This window comes from Clytia hemisphaerica, unplaced genomic scaffold, assembly GCF_902728285.1.
Source record: "Clytia hemisphaerica strain Z4C2 unplaced genomic scaffold, Clytia hemisphaerica genome assembly, whole genome shotgun sequence".
Classification (NCBI taxonomy): Eukaryota; Metazoa; Cnidaria; class Hydrozoa; order Leptothecata; family Clytiidae; genus Clytia; species Clytia hemisphaerica.
Genome location: NW_027103621.1, coordinates 2119929 through 2140578, shown reverse-complemented (window position 1 = coordinate 2140578; position 20650 = coordinate 2119929). Strand labels below are relative to the sequence as shown.

The 20650-nt window shown below is 34.1% G+C and overlaps 2 protein-coding genes across 2 annotated transcripts in view; both read right to left on the bottom strand.

Moving 5' to 3' along the window:
* Positions 1 to 9: 9 nt before the first annotated feature.
* LOC136802352 (cocaine esterase-like) lies at positions 10 to 3155 on the bottom strand. The gene has a single exon (XM_067059079.1). It carries the CDS (start codon positions 3038 to 3040, stop codon positions 860 to 862), a length of 2181 nt encoding a protein of 726 aa, XP_066915180.1. The 5' UTR covers positions 3041 to 3155; the 3' UTR covers positions 10 to 859.
* Positions 3156 to 17996: 14841 nt separating this feature from the next.
* The window catches only part of LOC136802351 (uncharacterized), a 36738-nt gene continuing 34084 nt past the window's right edge, over positions 17997 to 20650 (bottom strand). Inside the window, exons 14-16 of the mRNA XM_067059078.1 lie at positions 20412 to 20635; positions 19365 to 19591; positions 17997 to 18603 (exon numbers count right to left, since the gene is read on the bottom strand). Of these exons, the coding sequence (XP_066915179.1) occupies positions 18256 to 18603; positions 19365 to 19591; positions 20412 to 20635 (799 nt within the window). The 3' untranslated portion in view covers positions 17997 to 18255. The remainder of the gene's footprint in view (positions 18604 to 19364; positions 19592 to 20411; positions 20636 to 20650) is intronic.

Genomic DNA, 20650 nt, shown 5'->3' with positions numbered 1-20650 from the left:
GCTTAAAAAAGTACAATCTCCTATAAATTTAAAACAAGTTAAAGACCTGCGATACACGTAAAAACGAAAAACTTTGACGTTTTGTATTTCGGGCAGACAAGCTCGATGATCAAAGCTAAGTCTGCTAAGTCATATGCTTGTTGAATTTTATAAGCACAACATACATAAGAATACCAAGGTTCAGAGTTAAGTTGAAAAACTGACTTGCTGATTAAAAAAACAACAGAATGAATTAAGCTCAAGGTACAGACACTTGCTCGCGTGAAATGAAATATGTCAACGTATAAATTCCATTTTAGGCCAAACGTCCGTAGTAGTATCGAAATGGCTTTATTAAAAGAAACCAAAATTATTGTAAAATATTAAAGTAACGAGGCATACCCTTTCACATTTATTGAAAAAACCCTTAAATTAACCCTAGATTAAACGACGGCGCATTAAAGTCCTAAAAAATACATACAATAATAAAACAATATAATATTTGAAAAATAAAAAAAGGAATGGTAGGAATTTTAATTATTCAAATTAATTCTGGTAAAATTCATTCGAAATCAAAATCTTTCAAACTCTTTCTTTCCAGACCTAGGCGTGATTTAGATCATGATATCTTAAATATAGCAAACTACATTGGTATAGCAAACTACATTGCTCGCTAAACAGAATCGAGCAAATCGAAACATAAAACATCAGGCCAAGTCTTACAAAGCACCATTTATTGTTAGAAAGATAATAGCTAAATTAAGTAACATTGGTATAACATGTCACAAAAACCTCAAAAACTTGCCGTTTTTAATGAGCATGTCCAGCAAACTACATTGGTTGCTAAACAGAACAGAACAAATCGCATACATAAAACATCCTACACATATTTCCTAGGTATAATTCGTGTGTTCTTCTTCTCAACCAACATTTCTCCATTCATTGAAACTTTCAAGTGTTCCTTGATTCGAAAATGTCTGTCATCTCCTTTAATTTCCTCATAAGCTTCAATGAAGGTTTTCATTTTCTCATTATTCCCGATATCGAAATTGGATTCAATAGTATTGATACCATCCATGCTGGCATATGTTACTAACTCATCTGTGTAATATTTTTCTTCTGTTCTACTGTGACATTCGTAGCCAAGATGGGGGAATCTTGTCATGCCTTCATCAGATGTGGTTTTAAACAGATAAGAGTTATGATCGACTTTTTCTGAAGACATCTGAAGCTTATGCCCACCTGTTGTTTCGCAATCTAACTCTAACAAAGGTTTTGGTTTGTCAAAAGGTAGGTAAGGCTGTGATTCTTCGCCCACAGTTGATTGAATAATAAGGCAAGACTTGGATGGGTGGACAAATAAACCTTGGTTATTGATAGCTGGATACATCATTGGATAATAATTTGGTGAGATACTGATTAGGATACAATGACCAGGTTTGACAGTATACCCAGTGCAATTTAAACCAATTTCAAAGATGGTTTCATCACCAGAGAAATGACCAACCCATCCATTCTCATGATTGCAAAGATTCAAACAACCTTTAGTGATCAATGTTGATTCACCAGATTCAAATTCATCACAGATTCGAACCTGTAAATTGAAACTGCCAGCTTTCTCAGCTGAAATACAAACGTAAAATTTTGAAAATCCAGCAAAACCGAAATCGTTGGTTAATTTCTCACTTTTCCAGCAAGCACTATATGCGTTAGCTTGAGCTTGGTCACCAGGAAGACCGTAATCAGAAGTAAACCATTCACCACAATCTACCCCTTGCAAAGCATGAGGCTTTAATTCAATCTTGTCTGCAGTGACAGTTGGTTTCTTATATTCGACAGACATTGATGACGAGATATATAGATATCTCAAATGTGAATTAGCAAGTGAATCAGGTGTCGATTTCTCGTAATCTGAGAGCAATTTTTGCCAGTTAGGGAAACCGATCCATTTTCCAACAGCGTCACTGAACACTTCATTGGCAAGGTGAGAATCCTTTAGATAAAATGATAATCGAGGTAATTCAAGAGTTTGTGATTGCACCTCTGGTTTCAAATGTTGATTCCACCAGGACAAACAAAGCTGTAGAAAATCTATATTTGGACCGCAAACTGATACATCAGGCCAGTCATGAACCCAGGGGCCCATAATAAATCGTGATGCGTCGTTAAGTTTGCCTGCCATACGCAAAATAGCATTTAAGTATGCATCTCCTAAACCACCAATAATAAGCATGGGAATTTTTACTTTATCATAATCATGACAAACTGAACCATGTTTCCAAAAGGAGTCATTCGGATCTTGATGGGCCAACCAATCACCTAGGAATGATTCACAGCTATTTTCTAATCGATCCAACCAAAATCTCTTCCAAGCAGTGATATCATTGAAATACTTTGGGTGAGGAGGTCGTGCATTTATAGCATACATGAAATTGGACCAACTCAATAGACCATTAGGAATCAAAGTATTCCCTTGGTGATGTACGTCGTCTGTTGCTCGGTTATCAGTCAAATACAAAGAGATTGTGGTTTTTAAAGCTTCTGGCTGTTTGTAAGCCATTTGTAGACCATTGTAACCTCCCCAACTTTTACCGTACATTCCAATGCATCCATTTGACCAGCTTTGTACAGATAGCCAATTGATGAGTTCAATGCAGTCATCCATTTCAGCTTGCTCATATTCTCCATAATAATAGCCTCCAGAAGAACCAGTCCCGCGAAGATCAACACGTAATACAACATAACCATGTGAGCACATCCAGGGATGACGTTGATGATCTCTGGAAAGTGTCATGGAACTGTCCTTGGCATATGGAAGATATTCCAAAATACAAGGAAACTTTTGTCCAAATGGAGATCCCTCGCCTGAAGAATAGATGGGGTTGCTCCATTTTTCAGTGTCACCGGTCAAAAGACTTGAAAAGTATGATGTTTGATCAACAGAAGATGGCAGCCATAACTTCATTCCAAGCTGGACTCCATCACTTAGAGTGAAAATTGTGTGCTCAACCTCAGTGACGGAATTCTTTCCAAAGTTTAGCTTTTCAAAATTTACTGACATCCTGAAAATACACAGAGTTTTGTTTTTATATTGTTACTTTAGGCGTATAAACTTTTTCAAGTCAAAACTTTCACAATGTTCCAAGGCCTTTTTTGGGAGTTTTAGCTTTTTTTGTAAAAGCTTATGTCTTTTATTAAAACCATTACTAGGTCCATTCACAAAAGTTTGTGCTTGGGAAAATTCTGAACAAAATAAAAAATCTGTAAAACTTCTAACTTGAAAAAAATGTAAAATTTAATGGTACATTTTAGCCTGTGATTTTAAGCCTCATAAGTTAAAAGATAAATGTCTCAATCTAACTCAAGAAGTATTTATCCAGGGATAAAGAAGTTAGAAGTTTTTATAAAATTTTCATGTCAAAATTTTCATTTTCATGTCAAAATTTTCATTTTCATGTCTTGATTCACAATTTATACTCGCGAAAAGGGTTATGTCCTTAAATTCACAAAAGTTTATGGTGTAAATTTTGCGTCAGGCAGGCATCAAGAAGCTTTCAGCTCGAGAAAGAGTTTATATGCCTAAAGTAGACCTGTATGGACAGGAAACTCAAGAACAAGATATAAGGTATATAAATGCGTCGGAACTTTTACACTAGATTAACATTTTATCTCTATTTACATAATTTATAAAGTAAAATCTATTTTTTCCAATTGTTTTGATACCTAGGAAAGCATTCTCTCGCTTCAAGCAACTATTTAACAACCACCTTTTTCTTAATCTTATGTATATATACCTCTTTTGTTTAGCATTTTGTTGTAGTCTTCCTAGTTTGGCTGGTTGTTCTACTTTTAATTTAGCCAATTTTAAGCTAATTAATTTCTTTGTGTCCTCTCTTAGTGTTAAAATGTCACAACTGAAAGTTGTGCAAAGCACTCCTAATCGCACGCTTGAATTACTAAAATTGAGGTTTTAAGAGTGTAATTGACCTAACGCCTGGAACTTTCAATGATGTAGCCTGTACCGTCTGGATATATAAAAAAAGTAAAATATGCAAGTTACCAATCTCACGGTACAGCTTTTCTATTTAATGTTTTATTGGTTTCTTTTGTTGATTGCTTTGTCACTCAAACACAATTTCTTGAAATGGAAAGTAGAGCTGCAAGTGAAAGCTATGTAGTTCATTTGTTTTGAAATGGATGGCTAAGCAAGTTTCCAATCACATGGTATTAATTTTTTTGTGAAATTTGGCCCTTTTCACGAAAGTAAATGTCTTTAAAAATTCTAGGAAGGGCCATTTGCGAAAGTTTATGCTCGCAAAAAATTCTTAATAAATTAGAAAAGCTGTAAAACTTCAAACTTTGAATAAAATTTAACTTTTATGACACTTTTTAGGAGGCCTGGAATTCCCGAGTTATTTTTTCCGAGTTAAAAAAACCGAGTTACGATAAAACCGAGTTATCCCGAGTTATGATGTCATTTTTGGAATTTAGTGGCTTCATTTTACATTCCATAACTCGGTTTATTTTGCTTCCGGTAACTACCTGAGTTATTTTCCATTTTTTAACTCGGGAATTTTTGCTTCCTTTAACTTTCCGAGTTATTTTCTATTTTTTAACTCGGGAATTTTTGCTTCCTTTAGCTTTCCGAGTTATTTTTGAATTTTTAACTCGGGAATTTTTGCTTCCTTTTAGCTTTCCGAGTTATTTTCCATTTTTTTAACTCGGGAATTTTTGCTTCCTTTAGCTTTCCGAGTTATTTTTAACCAACCAGCTTTAATCTATTGATCGAAACCGCAAGCACAAAAAAATGGTCCCTATTGTTCACATGTTACTTGAACTGAAGTTACTTGTAAAAGCATGATTTCGTTCGTAAAGCCCTCTAAAAATGACGTCATTAAAACGGTAATCAAATCTTTTTACTTTTTACGTTCGAAATGTATCATTCAAGCTTTATTTCCTCGCTTGCGTAGCCTTTTAAACGGGGTATAGCTGATTTCATTACCTAACTCAAGATAATTCACGCAGAAGATGCTATTTATGGTCAATTTAGACCAAAATGTGACGAAAAGTGGAACTTGCGCATGAAATATCTCGAGTTAGGTAAGGAAAATGGCTATAACCGTTTAAAAGTCTTCTATATAGTTTTTCGAGAGCTTTCAAGTGGTATACATGATATTGTCTGGAAATAAGTTTGAAATTTTCAAATAATTTTGCCCTTAGGATTTTGCCTGGGGAAAATAGAAATTGCCCAAAAAAAGGATGTTCCACCAGTGGGATTTTATTTTTCCTGAGGTATAAGCATCCTATAGAGAAGGTCCAGAGAAAGTTTCAGCTAGATCTTATTTTTTTCCTACAAACAGCCTGTATTTTTGTAACACGACCACACTATTTTACTGTTTACTTTTTTCAGTTTCTCAAAATTAAGAAGATAAATCTAGGTTCTATCCCCAATTTTGACTTTTTCGTTGGAAGAAAAAGGTTCTACCGGGTGCGCCACAAAAAAGTTTCTCTCTTTGAAACTAATTCTCTCGAAATCTAAAAATTTTAAAAGAACCATTCCTATTTGATTGGAAAGAAGAAAGACAGACTTAAATTTTGATGGGTAATTTCTTAAATTTGATTTATTAGATCAAAAGTTATGCTCAATTGAATAGAAAAGTTACTTTCAGAAAGTGCCCGAAAACGTTAAAAGTCGACCTATCAAATCAAACAGAAGCATAATTACATGATACATCAGTATTTTCGTTTCAGTCATTAAAAATTAAAATTAGCTGTCTAAATGACCTTTTGTTGTGTAAAGGAAGGTTGAATTTCAATGAAATGAAGAAAATTCGTCAAAAAATCGGGTAAAATTCATAAAAATACATCAAATACTGGTTTCGAGGTAGGCTGGATCTACCTCGAAACCAGTATTTTGATGTATTTTTACATAGACTTTATCCAGTCTAGAACCAAAAATCTGAGGAAAATTTCGGTAAAGGTAAATTAAAGTGATTTTGATGAAGATTTAAAACCCTTTTGACCCTTCAGTTTCAAAATTTATGTGTTTAGTTACTGAAAAATGCTCTTAATCATGTAAAGGCTATTGTGATTGCCAATTTTAAAATAAAAATTTGATAGGTTGATTTTTAACGATTTGAACACTTTCTGAAAGTAACTTTTTCATTCAATTGAGCATAACTTTTGATCTAATGAATCGAATTTAGCAAATGACCCATCAAAATTTAAGTTTATCTTTCTTCTTTTCAATGAAAAAGGAATGGTTCTTTTAAAATTTTTAGATTTCGAGAAAATTAGTTTCAAAGGGAGAAACTTTTCGTGGCGCACCCGGTTATCAGGCAAATAGAACCTTTTAGATGTTATTTTGCCAATCGTGCAATTATTTTCCGGTAAGAAGCAACAAAAATAAAAAGGTTCTATTCAATTTGGATAAAAAGGTTCTATTTAGCACAATCATTGAAAAACACCCAAATTTCACTTTTAATGCACTTGTATGCATTTCTTTAAATGTGTCCTTGGTGGAAATGGCCAAAGAATTGAATATAAGGCGTATGGATACAAACACCCTTAAGAAATTAAGAAAAATTGACAATAGAACTTTTTTATTCTAGCAATTTTGGGAGAATTAAAAATAAAAAGGTTCTATCCGAAAAATCATTGCTTAGGGGAGCCGTCCATATTCATTTGACAACGCAAAACGTCAAATTGACGTTATGAGGGGGTGGGGGGGTTTTCAAAAGTTAGGTTTGACGTTATAAGAAATCAAAGGTATACCTTTTTGTGAAAATCGCGGATATTTGTAACCACCAACCACACTATACTTTATAAGCTTTCGAAAACATATTCGTGTATGAAGTACATGAAAATTTGCTGCTCGCATACCGTGAAAAAGGGTAACTTGCATCAGTGGAGGCTAACATGCATATACCCCAATTCACAGACCAACTAGAGCAGTATTACTTCTCTTCAAAGTGTTGACATGGAAACATTATGACAAAATTACTTGACAATAGAAAAACGTACCTTTGATCAGAATCATTCTTTTCCCACAACAACATGTCACAAGTTTCGAAGAGCGTGATTGTAAATGTCTTTTGCCTGCTCTCCTCTGCACACTCTCCCCTGTTTTCGCCACTTGTTTAAAAAAAATGTCAAAATGAGGTGGTTTCCATAAGGTTGCGTACTTACTTTTTTTTGTCGCCCCTGTCTCTCAAGGGTGGCTGAAGGGTGGTGAATATTTTACCGAGTGGATGGGGAAACCAGGCTCATATCTATCAGCAAATCATATTTTGGACTAATGACGTAATCGCGACTTATTCTTTTGAAAATTCTAAATAACAAGATGTCAGATTATGAAGCGTGTAAAAGTGAGGTCATTTGGGAAACGCAATTCATGGTAATTATAATTATCTTTCCTCAATTAATTACATGTTTTCTTAAATTTGATTTTCATATTACAAGGTGAGAAAACCATGACCAGACAAGTTTGTGAATTGGGGTATATGCATGTTAGCCTCCACTGATGCAAGTTACCCTTTTTCACGGTAATCCCATTGGTTTGCGCTATGATATCATTACATCATATTTTCATTGTTTGCGCGATCGAGCGAACCACATCGCACAAGTGGACAAAGAAGGTGGGCACGCCTAAAGCACAGCACCAACCTAGCGCCAAGTGGAGCTTTTAATTTCTTTTTAAATAAAGGTCATTAGTTAAAAAAACACATACACGCACGGGTACAACCAAGTACGGACTTTGATGAAAAATGGCTACAACTTTTGGTATACATCAGTACTTAAATCGCTTGACGTTATCTGTGGGGGGTGGGGGGTTCAGAGGATAAGGTCAATTTGACGTTTTGCATTGTCAAATGAATATGGACGGTCCCCTTAATAAAAACAGGGGAAATAAATGTAAAAACATTTAAATAATTTTTTTTGTAGTTGTAGGACACAATCTTTCAGAAAAGCATGGTTTTTAGGTTAACAACAATGTAGAATCAGGTTATTTTTTCAAAACGATTTTAACAAAATCAAAGAAAATGTCAAATAGAACCCTTTTATTCCAAGCCAAAGTCGCGAATATTAATTTGCGAGATATTCTATTCGCCGCGCGAGCGCACTTTTCGTAGACTAGTCAGAATACTTTCTTTTACTCGCGGGATTGATGGTAACTTTTCATGTTCGTTATTTTTAAAATGAAGCACAACCGAAAAAAAAACGAAACTTCAGAAAGTTGCGTATTTCCAGTGAGTAAACGATTCTGACATTTAACAAAATTGACGATGATGATTTTTTTTCGGCCAGGCAAATGTCTCGTATTGGGAGTTCTAGTCTTGACCCTAAGCCTAAGCGAGATTGAAGCGTTTGGGTAAACAAGACAAAACTAAAAAAAACACGGTGTTTTGAGGCGCTTCCATGCGATCATCAAAATATCGCTGTTTGTGACGCACTGATTAGGATGTTGATTGCTATTTTGGATACTTTTTTGTATCCAATTTAAGATACTCTCCTAAGTAGGAGAGATTGCCGAAGATATCCTAATTTGCACTTGTTCTTGACTGCTTGAACTTGATTCAGGTATTCTTGATATGCGTAAGTCATTTTTCTAGCGGAAACACCCTAAAAAAGCCGGGATTTGACCTCTCTCTGTTACTAAAAATAGAAACACAGAGGTCAAAAACCGGCTTTTTTGGGTACTTCCGTTAAAAAATATGACGTTATCTTGACTTACACATATCAAGAATAGACCTTTTCGCCTTTCCATCCGCCATATTGAATTGTATGCAAAAATTATGGTGGCCGAATTGCCGTGGTGAAATTCCCTTAGAAAGTGTGCAAAACATATGCAAAAAGAAAGTATTAATATAAAACTTACATGCATAATTGGCATTATATTAAAGTGTAATCTTGTAGAAGAAAGATTAAATTTGCTTCTCTTGAAAACTAACAAGCAACATGTTGAACGGACCTACCTGGTGACCAAAATCAGATAAAAATAGGACAAATAGCAAGAGAGTAAGAAAGTGTAATGAGCAGATTGAATATAGGCACTTTTCTGCCCAAATTTGCTTAAAAAATTATTTTTTTGAAAATCAGGCTTCATCAGAAATTAAATATTACCATTTTATAGCACTATGCAAAAAGTAAGAAAAAACACCAAGCCAATCTCGAGAAATGTTCATTTTCCCTAAATATGACAAAAGGGAATTTCCCCAAATAAGAAAATCCGAATTTTACAGCCAAACATTTTTTTTCGGAAAAAACAGCTTGAGTTACGTTTTAGAGATACTTGCCTTTTATCTTTGTCCAAAAAATTTGAAAAAACTAATGAAGCAATTTCACACAAAGTCCAGAAAACCCCATTTTAGGCACATTTTGGCCAAAATTTGCCCCAAAAAATTATTTTTTGAAAATCGGGCTTCATCAGATTTTAAATATTACCATTTTACATCAAAGTGCAAAAAATTAGAAAAGAATATCGACCCAATCGCGAGAAATGTTCTTTTTCCCTAAAAATGACATAAGGGAATTTCCCCAAATAAGAAAATCCAAGTTTTACGGCCAAAGAAACTTTTCCGGAAAAAAAGGCTTCATTCGTGTTTAAGAGAACCTTGCCTTTTATCTTTGTCCAAAGAATTTGAAAAAACTAATGAAGCAATTTCACACTAAGTCCAGAAAACCTCATTTTTAGGCACATTTTGGCCCAAATTTGCGAAAATCCGTATTTTACGACGAAAAAAAATTTTCCAAGAAAAATCACTTCAGCCACATTTTAGGGTACCTTGCACTCTATCTTTCTGCCAAAAATCAGGAAAAACTAATGAAGCAATTTTGCATAAAGTCCAAAAAACCTTATTTTTAGGTAGTTTTTGGCCCAAATTTGCCCCCAAATTTTTTTTTTTTTCAAAGATCGGGCTCCGTCACTTTTTAGGCATTGCTATTTTGTATCATTGTGCAAAAAATTAAAAAAAACTAATGAGCCAATCCCAAGAAAAGCTGCTAACAGGAAAATGGTAAAAGGGAATTTCCCCAAAAAACGAAAATCCGTATTTTACGACGAAAAAAAATTTTCCTAGAAAAATTACTTCAGCCACATTTTAGGGTACCTTGCACTCTATCTTTCTGCCAAAAATCAGGAAAAACTAATGAGGCAATTTTGCACCAAGTCCAAAAAACCTTATTTTTAGGTAGTTTTTGGCCCAAATTTGAGAAAATCCGTATTTGACGACGAAAAAAAATTTTCCAAGAAAAATTACTTCAGCCACATTTTAGGGTACCTTGCACTCTATCTTTCTGCCAAAAATCAGGAAAAACTAATGAAGCAATTTTGCACAAAGTCCAAAAAACCTTATTTTTAGGTAGTTTTTGGCCCAAATTTGAGAAAATCCGTATTTGACGACGAAAAAAAATTTTCCAAGAAAAATTACTCAGCCACATTTTAGGGTACCTTGCACTCTATCTTTCTTTCTGCCAAAAATCAGGAAAAACTAATGAAGCAATTTTGCACAAAGTCCAAAAAACCTTATTTTTAGGTAGTTTTTGGCCCAAATTTGCCCCCCAAAATTTTTTTTCAAAAATCGGGCTCCGTCACTTTTCAGGCATTGCTATTTTGTATCATTGTGCAAAAAATAAAAAAAAACTAATGAGCCAATCCCGAGAAAAGCTTGTAACAGACGAACGGACAACGGTCAAATTAACTCTTTAGTGGTTTTAATAATTTTCCAAATTCGAAAAATATTTTACACACCTTCAGTATAAGGGGGATATCTCTTGAAAGGTTGCTAATACACCCTATAAAGTATATATTTTCTGAAAGCTGGGTAAAAAAATTTTAGGTGAAAGAAAGAAAAAATTCAAATTTTTATTTTGCTGACGTCAGCAGGAATTTCAAGTTTGAAAATAAAAAATAAATTTTTACGTAAAAATATTATTTTTTCACAAAAATCATCATGAAATCCAAAATAACTGTCAGTTTTCTCTAAAACTTTGTACAAATGTTCTTATATACAATATAATCAAATGCTGAAAATTTTAGACCTAAGGCTTTACAAAAACTAAAAATATTGATATTTCGGTGAACGCGTAAAATGACAGAAAACGGTATAAAATTGTAATAAATCTACTATCAGTTTCATGACATGAAAATCTTCTTATGAGTCTATTTCAAGGGTTCAAAATCATGAAACTAGACATTCTAAGTACCGTAGGATCGTCTAATCTCGACATACGTCTTGCAATCTCGACACCGGATCTGTAAAATAATCAAAACAAACCTTGAATGAAATTCTTGGTATCATTCTTATCGAACAAGTTCATCCATCAAACTAGAAGTTCAGTAAACATTGCAATCCTTTCAATTAAAAAAACAGCCAAATTATAAGCAGTTTTACACAACACACAAAACGCATGCAAACTTCCTCGTAACTTTCTTGTGTCCATCATTAAAATTTTACAACTTTATTACGCTTCAAGTCACGTGATAAAAATAATTCGCGCGCTTAGTCGACCTGGTTTCCATTTCCTTATTATTTATTGCAAGCACACGCTCTAGGCGCTAGGAGGCCGCGTTAAACTTCTAGGCACCGCACCTAGCACACCCTGTCCCTTTTCAAATTCATAAGGAAACCAGGTTCTTTTAATTATTTTCGGTTCACGGTAAAAAGATCTACTAAAAAATTCCTCGCGTGCAAAATGTTGTTGTGATTTGGGCATCTTCGTTGAAAGCATGCTAATTAGTTTTTTAGTGATTACTACATCGTTAAAGTGTTCTTTTCAAATATAAGTAATAACAGTTCACATTTCTCATATTATATTAACAATCTGTGACGTGGATAGAGAGAGAGAACAATTTAGTGATTGATTGATAACTTTGGTATCAGGCTGCATCATTTGAAAATTTCAGGCGTGTGGTCAATCACACTCCTAAAACCTTAATTTTAGTAATTTAGGCGTGTGATAGCTATGCACAACTTTCAGTTGTGAAACTTACTTTATGGGGTGTGATTGATCGCACTCCTCAGACATTTTAGGTGTGTGTGGAGGTGTGCACGTGCTATCGCACGCCTCAAATGATGCAGCCTGCGGTATGTATTTGTTTATGTTTGATTTTTTATTTCGAAGACCAGCCTACAGCTATGTCGAGATTGCAAGACGTATCTCGATATTAAACGACTCTACGGTGTATTTAATAATGTCTTGCAGGAATTGGCCAGTTAATATGTCCATTTTCAAATTCTAACCATGTACGGCAATAACGTGAGCTATGCTACGTCCATTCAGGGTGTCATGCGGTATAACTTGAAAATCAGAAATGTCCATGAGATGAAATTGGTCAAATAACCTTTCTGTTGTAAACAAAGGCCATTGTATGTGATTTGAGCAAGTAAATCAGTGATAAATCCAAGTGCTAGTCATTTATAATTATGGTCATAGAGACGCCTTGTGCAGCCTGGTCTTTGTCGTCACGAAATGTTTGAATTATATACGAAAACTTTGAACCACACCAGGAAGAGCTTGGGTAGTCCAATGAGAGCCACTTTGTATGCAAATTGAGTGTTCTTTCAGAATTATACAAAAAAGATTTAGTTAGCCTTGTTGTGGCTTGAAAACTGGATTATGAGACATGTTACAAATGTCTTTTCATCTGACAAAAATGTGGGCGACGTTTGACGTATACCAATTCAACCCCCATGGATATTGTGTGATAGAATGAGTTACTCTTTACAAACAATTTGAAGCCAAAACATTACACAAACTATAAAAGTTCATTCTGCATTGATTTCGACCATAAAAACCAGTTGAATCTGCTCAAATCTTCTTCAAACTCAACCAGTGTGGCTGCTTGAAACTGAATATTTCAATGTTTTGCAGCTTGTCAGCCTACATATTACTAATAGCACACGGGTTTATGATCGTTCAAGTGAGACTTTTCCGTCTCTAATAACATAAGTTCACCTGTACATATAAAAATCACGGCTTTTTATAGCCTAGAAACTCCGTTTTTCTCAATAATTTAATGGGGGGTCGTTAACGACCCCCATATCTGCCAAAGAGTTAAAGGACCTCCCGGTAGGTCCAAAAATAATTATATTCGCTCATCTCTTAGAACAAGCACTTCAAAAATCAATAACATTAGACATAAATTCAAACTGAAAAATCATCAGCGAAGGTAAAAAATAATCCTTATTCGGCTGACGGTAAATTATTCTCCTGGGAATAGAGCCGCCAAATGATCAAATCAAACTTCAAACTCAACCAGTGTGGCTGCTTGAAACTGAATATTTCAATGTTTTGCAGCTTGTCAGCCTACATATTACTAATAGCACACGGGTTTATGATCGTTCAAGTGAGACTTTTCCGTCTCTAATAACATAAGTTCACCTGTACATATAAAAATCACGGCTTTTTATAGCCTAGAAACTCCGTTTTTCTCAATAATTTAATGGGGGGTCGTTAACGACCCCCATATCTGCCAAAGAGTTAAAGGACCTCCCGGTAGGTCCAAAAATAATTATATTCGCTCATCTCTTAGAACAAGCACTTCAAAAATCAATAACATTAGACATAAATTCAAACTGAAAAATCATCAGCGAAGGTAAAAAATAATCCTTATTCGGCTGACGGTAAATTATTCTCCTGGGAATAGAGCCGCCAAATGATCAAATCAAAACATTGATAATGTGTGACGTCATAATTACTGCCTTTCAGTCAGTTAGCCACACTAGCGTCCCGCCAAAATACGTATCAAAGATTAATGCTGCGAAAGCGCTATATCGTTTACTTGACTCTCAAGCAAAAAAATGCACCGCAAAACTTCTAAAGGGATTCATGAAAAAATAACCCGGCGCTTTTTAATGAAATTAACATTTTCAAAAACTTTGAGAAATTGCCTAAAATTTGAGCCATAGATGAAAAAATTTGAGCCAAGCCAACCTTGAAAACTAATTTGAAGATCAACTTACCAAGAAAAAGATCTACGGGGGAGGCGGAACCCACCTAGATCCGCGCACTACCGGATAGGCTATCTCCCGGAAATTTTGCCGGACCTCAAACAATGACCCATTTACATGTGCGTAATTGTTTTTACTTTAGCGTATAAACAAGGCCTTAAAAATCGAAGCGCTGTCTCGGGAATTGAATGACAAATTTTGGTTGGTTGATTTTGGCTGCTGCACGTTTTATTTTGTTTCCAACTTTCAAGTTTTAATTAATATTGTCTTGCGAACTTGATTCAGGTAACTCTCATCCTTGTTGTTGAAATGTATCCTGTAGATGACTGATGTTTTTTTTTCTGAAAGCTAGATTTCCTAGTGTGACTAACTGTCAGTTTGCGTGTTTTGAAAGTTTGATGTGTGTACTCTGTCTTAGTGGAATTTCTTAATGGCATGAAAACAGAATATGCTATGTCTTTAAGAACAAATTTCTAAAAGGCTTTTGTTGTTCTGTGAATATTTCTTTTTGGATTGAGAAATTCCATCTTTTACCGTAGTAAGTTGGTCTAATCTCGACATCCGTCTTCTAGTCTCGACACCCTTCTTTAGAGATAGGAATAATTTAAAAGTCAGAATTGGTGATTGATTCCCTTACCACTAAGCAAATAAAATAACTTCGACCTTTTCTTAATTTTTCAGCTCTAGAAAAGGGTGTCGAATTTAGTTTAGAGGAGGGATGTTGACATTAGACTAAGTTACGGTATTGTTCTAATGATTATAATATTTATTTATAAGATGCTTTGTTGTCTTTTTAATCTTTGTGTAAACTTGCATATGTTTTGCATACTTTCCAACTAAATCCAACCACGGCTTTTTCGTTCCTCTATTTTTGCATACAATTCAAGATGGCGGATGGAAAGGCGAAAAGGTCTATAACTCTCATCTGTTTGTAGATAACTGATGTTGTTATAAAACTTATAAAATATACAGGGCAGCAGTAGTTAATGACAGCTAAAAAGTTAATGATTATCACAAAACCTATCTAACCTGTAGATTTGAATTTTGAAAAAAAAATCTTTTCCACTCACAAACAACCTTGTCCAACAAGCTTTTAACTGTTCTCTCAATTGTTTTTCAGTTGGGTTAAACTAGAAAGAAAAATTAAAATAAGAAAAAACATCATACTATACTCGCAAAGTCAAACAGTGAGAAAAGCATGTAGCCAGTTATAAAAAAATGTTTTATTTTGAGAAATACCATAGTGTAGGTTTGCCAAAGCCGACTGCAAATTTTTCGCACATTTTTGAGTTTGAAGGAATAGCCTAAAGACTTACTTTTATTTTCGACCAAATGGAAAAGAAGCCACAGGCTCTTATGTTATGCTTATGAATATTTTGCCACCGCAGCCGAGCCCTCTGCTCTCTGAGCGTTTACCGAAATTCAATCCCACAGTCCTTTTCGTCTTAATTCAAAAGTCGTGAAAGGTGAAAGTTACAAAAGTTTAACTCTTTTAGATATATACCTTATCGGGGCAAACTTTTTTGGCCAAGTGACATTCATTTTCCCCGACAAAAATTTTCTTCCGCGCGCGACGAAGTTTTCTCCAATAAGATGCTATTGCTCAACTTTTACCGGGTCTTTTTGGTAGGTTGATGTCCCCTTTTGTCAACAAAAATTCCAAAGAAAGATGATGGAAATGACAGACTGTATCTTTATAAATAAAGATCCGGTGTGTCCAGTCAAAACACAGATTTGATCTGTAGCTTACATGCTTCACCTTTTTCTTAATTAAAAATCTTTTCAACCAATAAAAATGAAATTTTGACTGTAGATTACCATAGCATGAGGGAAAGGAACATTTTCTAAAAAAGAATTTTTTGCGATGACGTCATCATTTCAAAAAGAAAAGGGCGCCATTTCAGAAAAAAAATAATTCCAACATTTGATGCACAGGAATTAAAATTGTGAAAATCTGATTCAATCTTGAAAGAGAATTCCATTAGCTTTATGATGGTGAAACAGAATTTAAAAATATTTCCTACATCAAGAGGTACATACAACCAAATGAAGTATAAGCCCACAATTAAATCTCCTTTGTAGGATTTGAAAGCTACCAAATCCTATCAAAGTTGTGCGGCCTAGCGCGGTCTGCTGACAGATTGAAACTAAAATTTACACCTGAATTTCGAAAAAGATATCACTCGAAAGTATAGGAATTTCTAGATGCAATTCGTCGTCAAAAATACGGAGTATATTTTAGGGCTTCACTTTTTCTTGCCTGAGAAAGGTCAAAAATTCGATTCTAGCCCTTCGGGCACATACTTCATATTGGCTACAACAGTTTCAAAATATGTCCAATTGTTGCCATTTTTCATAATTTTTTTATAAGAAACTGCTGACGTCATCATAAATAAACTCTATATAGATGTACATATGCTAAGTTGCATGATTTTTCCATCATTTTTTTAAAGATTTTATGGTGGGAGGTTGTGTCCGCCTTGATTTAATCTCGGCTCTTGTCAGTGTTATCGATTTCACTTTTATTAGTAAAAAAAAGAATGGGGTGTAGACACGAGAAAGCGTTTCAGGTTGGTAGGATGGAGCATGTTGTATTGCACCAACGCGAAAAAGACTTCTCGTGTCACCAAGCCTTTAATAGATTTTTCAATCTTTTAGACGACTTGCCTTCAAACACTGGAGCCTGGCAGAAATATTTGTATCGTGTAAAAGATTACTCAGTCTTCACTGCATACAAATCATAAGTAAAACACGGAGAAAGTAGAGTTCAATGATTTGAAATTTGCTATTTTTTCTTTATTTCTAAATTTAATAAGAATCTATATTTGGAAGTATGCAAGAGCATGGCAAAATGAACTATTAACCCTTAAACTACCGTTCGTATTTTTTCTATTTGCCACGGAAAAAGATTTGTCAAATGTCAGCATACGCCGACATATGCGACCACAGAGTTTACCGTTTACCATAACATTTAGCTTTTTTCTGAAAAATATCAGAAATATATAAGTGATATTTGTGTTTACTATGAGTTGAAAAATGTATATTTATGAAAACATCTTTGAAATATATTTTAGTTATTCAACTGTGCTATTTAATGAAATTTAATTCAAAATCGAACTTTCAATAAACTTCTGGCCCCCCCCGGTCATGGTTGGCGGAATTCGCCGAGAATTTAGATGGAATTACGGAAATTGGGTTCTAAATTTGAAAGAAACTTTTCTCGATGACGGAATTTCGGTTCATTTTTAGACGGTTTGACAAAAATTGGAAAAAGATTGGCGGAATTGCGGAATCGGATATCCCTGAACCCCCCCCCCCCCTGGTAAAGAAACTCTTGAAGAAATTCTCAAAGAAGTTCTGTTAGGCCAATTACGCGTGAGTCTGAAAATTTAAAAATCGCAATGAAAAAAATTGATATGAAGAAGAAAATGAAGACTTTTGCGAAGAAGAGTATTTCAACTTTGAAGAGCTTAGTTTCGGCAAAGAAAAAACATTTTGAAAAATGTTTTGCGGTAAATGGTGTATCTTTTATCGAACTAACATTATTTTTTCGGAAAATTTTTCTAAAAGCTTATTTGCTTCAAAATCTTGAAAATAGTACTTTTTGACCAATTTCCCATCCCAATTTTTCATAGAAAAACAGCCATAACTTTTGATGCATTAATTTAGAAATTTTTTCCGAAAAATCTAAAACAGTTCAATTCTTTGCAGACAGTTTGAAAAAACTTTGAAACAAAAAGGTTAATTACCCATTAAAACTTAGCACTTTTTATAAAAGAAGGCGATGCCACATATTATTAACGTCTTTTTAAAGTTCATATCGTCATTTTTGCAAATAAATTCTTAATTACTCTTAAAGGATTTGATTATAAAAGCGATTTATAAGGCAATTCTTTGTTAAAAGTGTTAAAGAACCTAAAACATAACTTTTATTTTCAAATACGAAAATCAATTTTCCGACTATGGTCAGAGCCCTTAAGAATGGTTGCCTTCTTATAGGCAACATGAAGATGAGATTTTTTGCGAGAAATATAGTGCCGTGTGTTTGCAAATGACAAGCACTGGTTTCTCAATTTTTAGACCCTCTCAAACTTTATCATACCAAACGAAAATTTTTACATATACTTGAAAATTCAAAATTTAATTCTCGTGTCAGCAATCGTTTCATTGCTATATTGTTCTATCGTTTAATTGTAACATTGCTCCAGTGTTCTATTGTTTCATTTTTCCATTGTTCTATTGTTCTTTTGTTCTATTGTTCTAATGTTCCATTTTTCCAGTATTCCAATTGTTCTATTGTCCATTTTTCTTCATTCATTTCTTCTTATTGATCATTCTCCAATCGTTTTTTCTTATCAGCCAATTCTCGTTTTCTTCTTGCAATTCGATTTTTGATTCTTTTGATTCTGCTCCTCACTGAACCATTGTCACTGTCGTCATCATCCTCAAGCACTTCTTGATCAATTTCCACGGTTTGCAGGAAATCATGACCTTCACCTTCGATAAAGATTTGAGCTGGTGATTTTTGATCCATAGTTCTTCCAAGGATAAGTAAAATGATATCGAGGATGACACCAACAACTGCCAACACTTGACCGACGATTGGAACAAAAGCAAGATCTGTTGTAAACTCCAAAACTACAAAAACCATCTCGCCAATACCAACCATCAACTGCAAAACATAAAAAATAGGAAACATCGTAATTTAAAAACTAGTAAACTTTGGGTACTTACATCGGCATGGTGATGTCAAATTATTCCTTAGACAGTATTACAATGACCTACAATAGCTTCACTACATGACAGGGTAAACGATCTAAATTGATCCAATTTAGAAGAGGTTGTTAGGTCGTATAAATTTTTAAACTCGAATTAACTCTGGCCAAAGTGAATTTCTTATATTTGCCATATGTACGAAATATAATATCTGCCTGAAGCAGCGAACAAAACTTTAACGTGTAATGCATATTCTGTGAAGACAGAATAAAACCGAAAATTTGAGTTCGTCAAGAGATGAAAACAAAAATGATGAAGATCTTATTTTCGGTAAAAAGAAAATATTTAGAAAACTTTTTTTGTGGTATATGGTGTATCTCTGGTTGAAATAAAAATAGATCTTCCGAAAATTTTTGTGAAGGCTTTTTTCTAAATTTCTAATTCTAAAAATAGTGTTTCTTGCTCAATTTTTCATACAAACGCATTCATAGTTTTTGATACGGCAATCTAGAAAAATTTTCTGAAAATTTCCAAATAGTTCAATTTTTTGCGGACAATTCATGAAAATTGAAACAAAAAGGTAAATTACCCATTAAAACTAAGCCCTGTGTGAAAGAGGGTAATAAAACATTTTAAAGTTGATATTGTCATTTTTGTAATTCAATAACTCTTGACGGAAAGAATCCACAATTAACTTTTAATTAGTCCAAAACTAACCTGAAGCCCATCAATGACTTTTTGGTACATTGGAGCATCATCTTTAAAATCTTTGTAAAGTTTGAAACCAAGACAAGCAGTGTTTGCAACAGATAAAACCATTGTGAATCTTTTTAGAAAGTCGTCAGCGATATTGAAAAATTTTTTGAATCTTCCTTCCAATTTACCAGCTTCTTCAATGTCTGCTAGTGATTCTGCCATATCAGCTTCAAAAATTGATTCATCAACTGGTGAAAAAAATCGAGATAAAATGTTTTTAGCAGGTAACCACAAGAATTGATACACGTTTTTTTATAAGAACATCCAAAATCTTTGAAGCCTTCGGATGTTCTTAACTTTTTGCCACCGGAGGAAGCCTAAAGCTTCTGAGGATGAGGATGGCATTCATAGCTTCACGCATAAGGAAGTTGGGCAAAAATCTCATAATTTTGCACGCGTTTTCAGTATTATTTTAGTTCCGCTTAACGGTAGCATTCTTATCTTACGGTCTCTCTATTGTTTTATCATCATCAAAAAGACTTTTCCGGAGTTATTTTGATCTGATTACTCATTTTGAAATGTCAGTTTGTATTTTTCTTATCTTTGTAGAGTTAAATGAATCTAAGGAAATTCCCTTTTCTGGGAAATTCCCTTTTTATACCACAAGTAGTTATTAAGCGCTCTTCATAGGTTAAAAATATTACCCTACTTAAAGTATTCGAACAGTAATGTTGCTAAACGTGTACATTAGTAAAATAACATATGAAGAGCAGTATCTTCAGATATATACGCTTTTTATAGGAAAAACCAGTAAGTCATCTGATTCTGGCTGGGCTGCTCTTAAATTTATATGAGTTTTTCAGCCTTAAATGTCATTATTAATGAAAACTGATTTCTAGGTGAACCAAGCTATATAATTTTAGAACTTTGTCTGACTGAGGTAAAACTTATTTTTTCTAAAATTTTGAGCTTGGATATCCAGGCTAGTTCAGAGCCCTTAAGGTAGATTAAAGAGCATAAGATTAAGATTCTTAGAAGTTATTCTGATAAAAAAAGCGTGTAACTTACATTCCAACTTAGCATGAAGACTTTTCGCGTATTTTCCTTCACTAATGCCAAGGTTTTCACAAGCTGATCTAAATTCCCTGTTTGCTTTCCAATCCCACTTTCCATTAACGAAACTTTCGTCCACATAATCAGCAATACTGAACATTGCTCTCATGATTTCCGTACCATATCGCATAGCATCAACGGTGATTAAAGCTTTTTGGTCGGTAGTCAACGAGTCCCACCTAAGTAAAAAAATC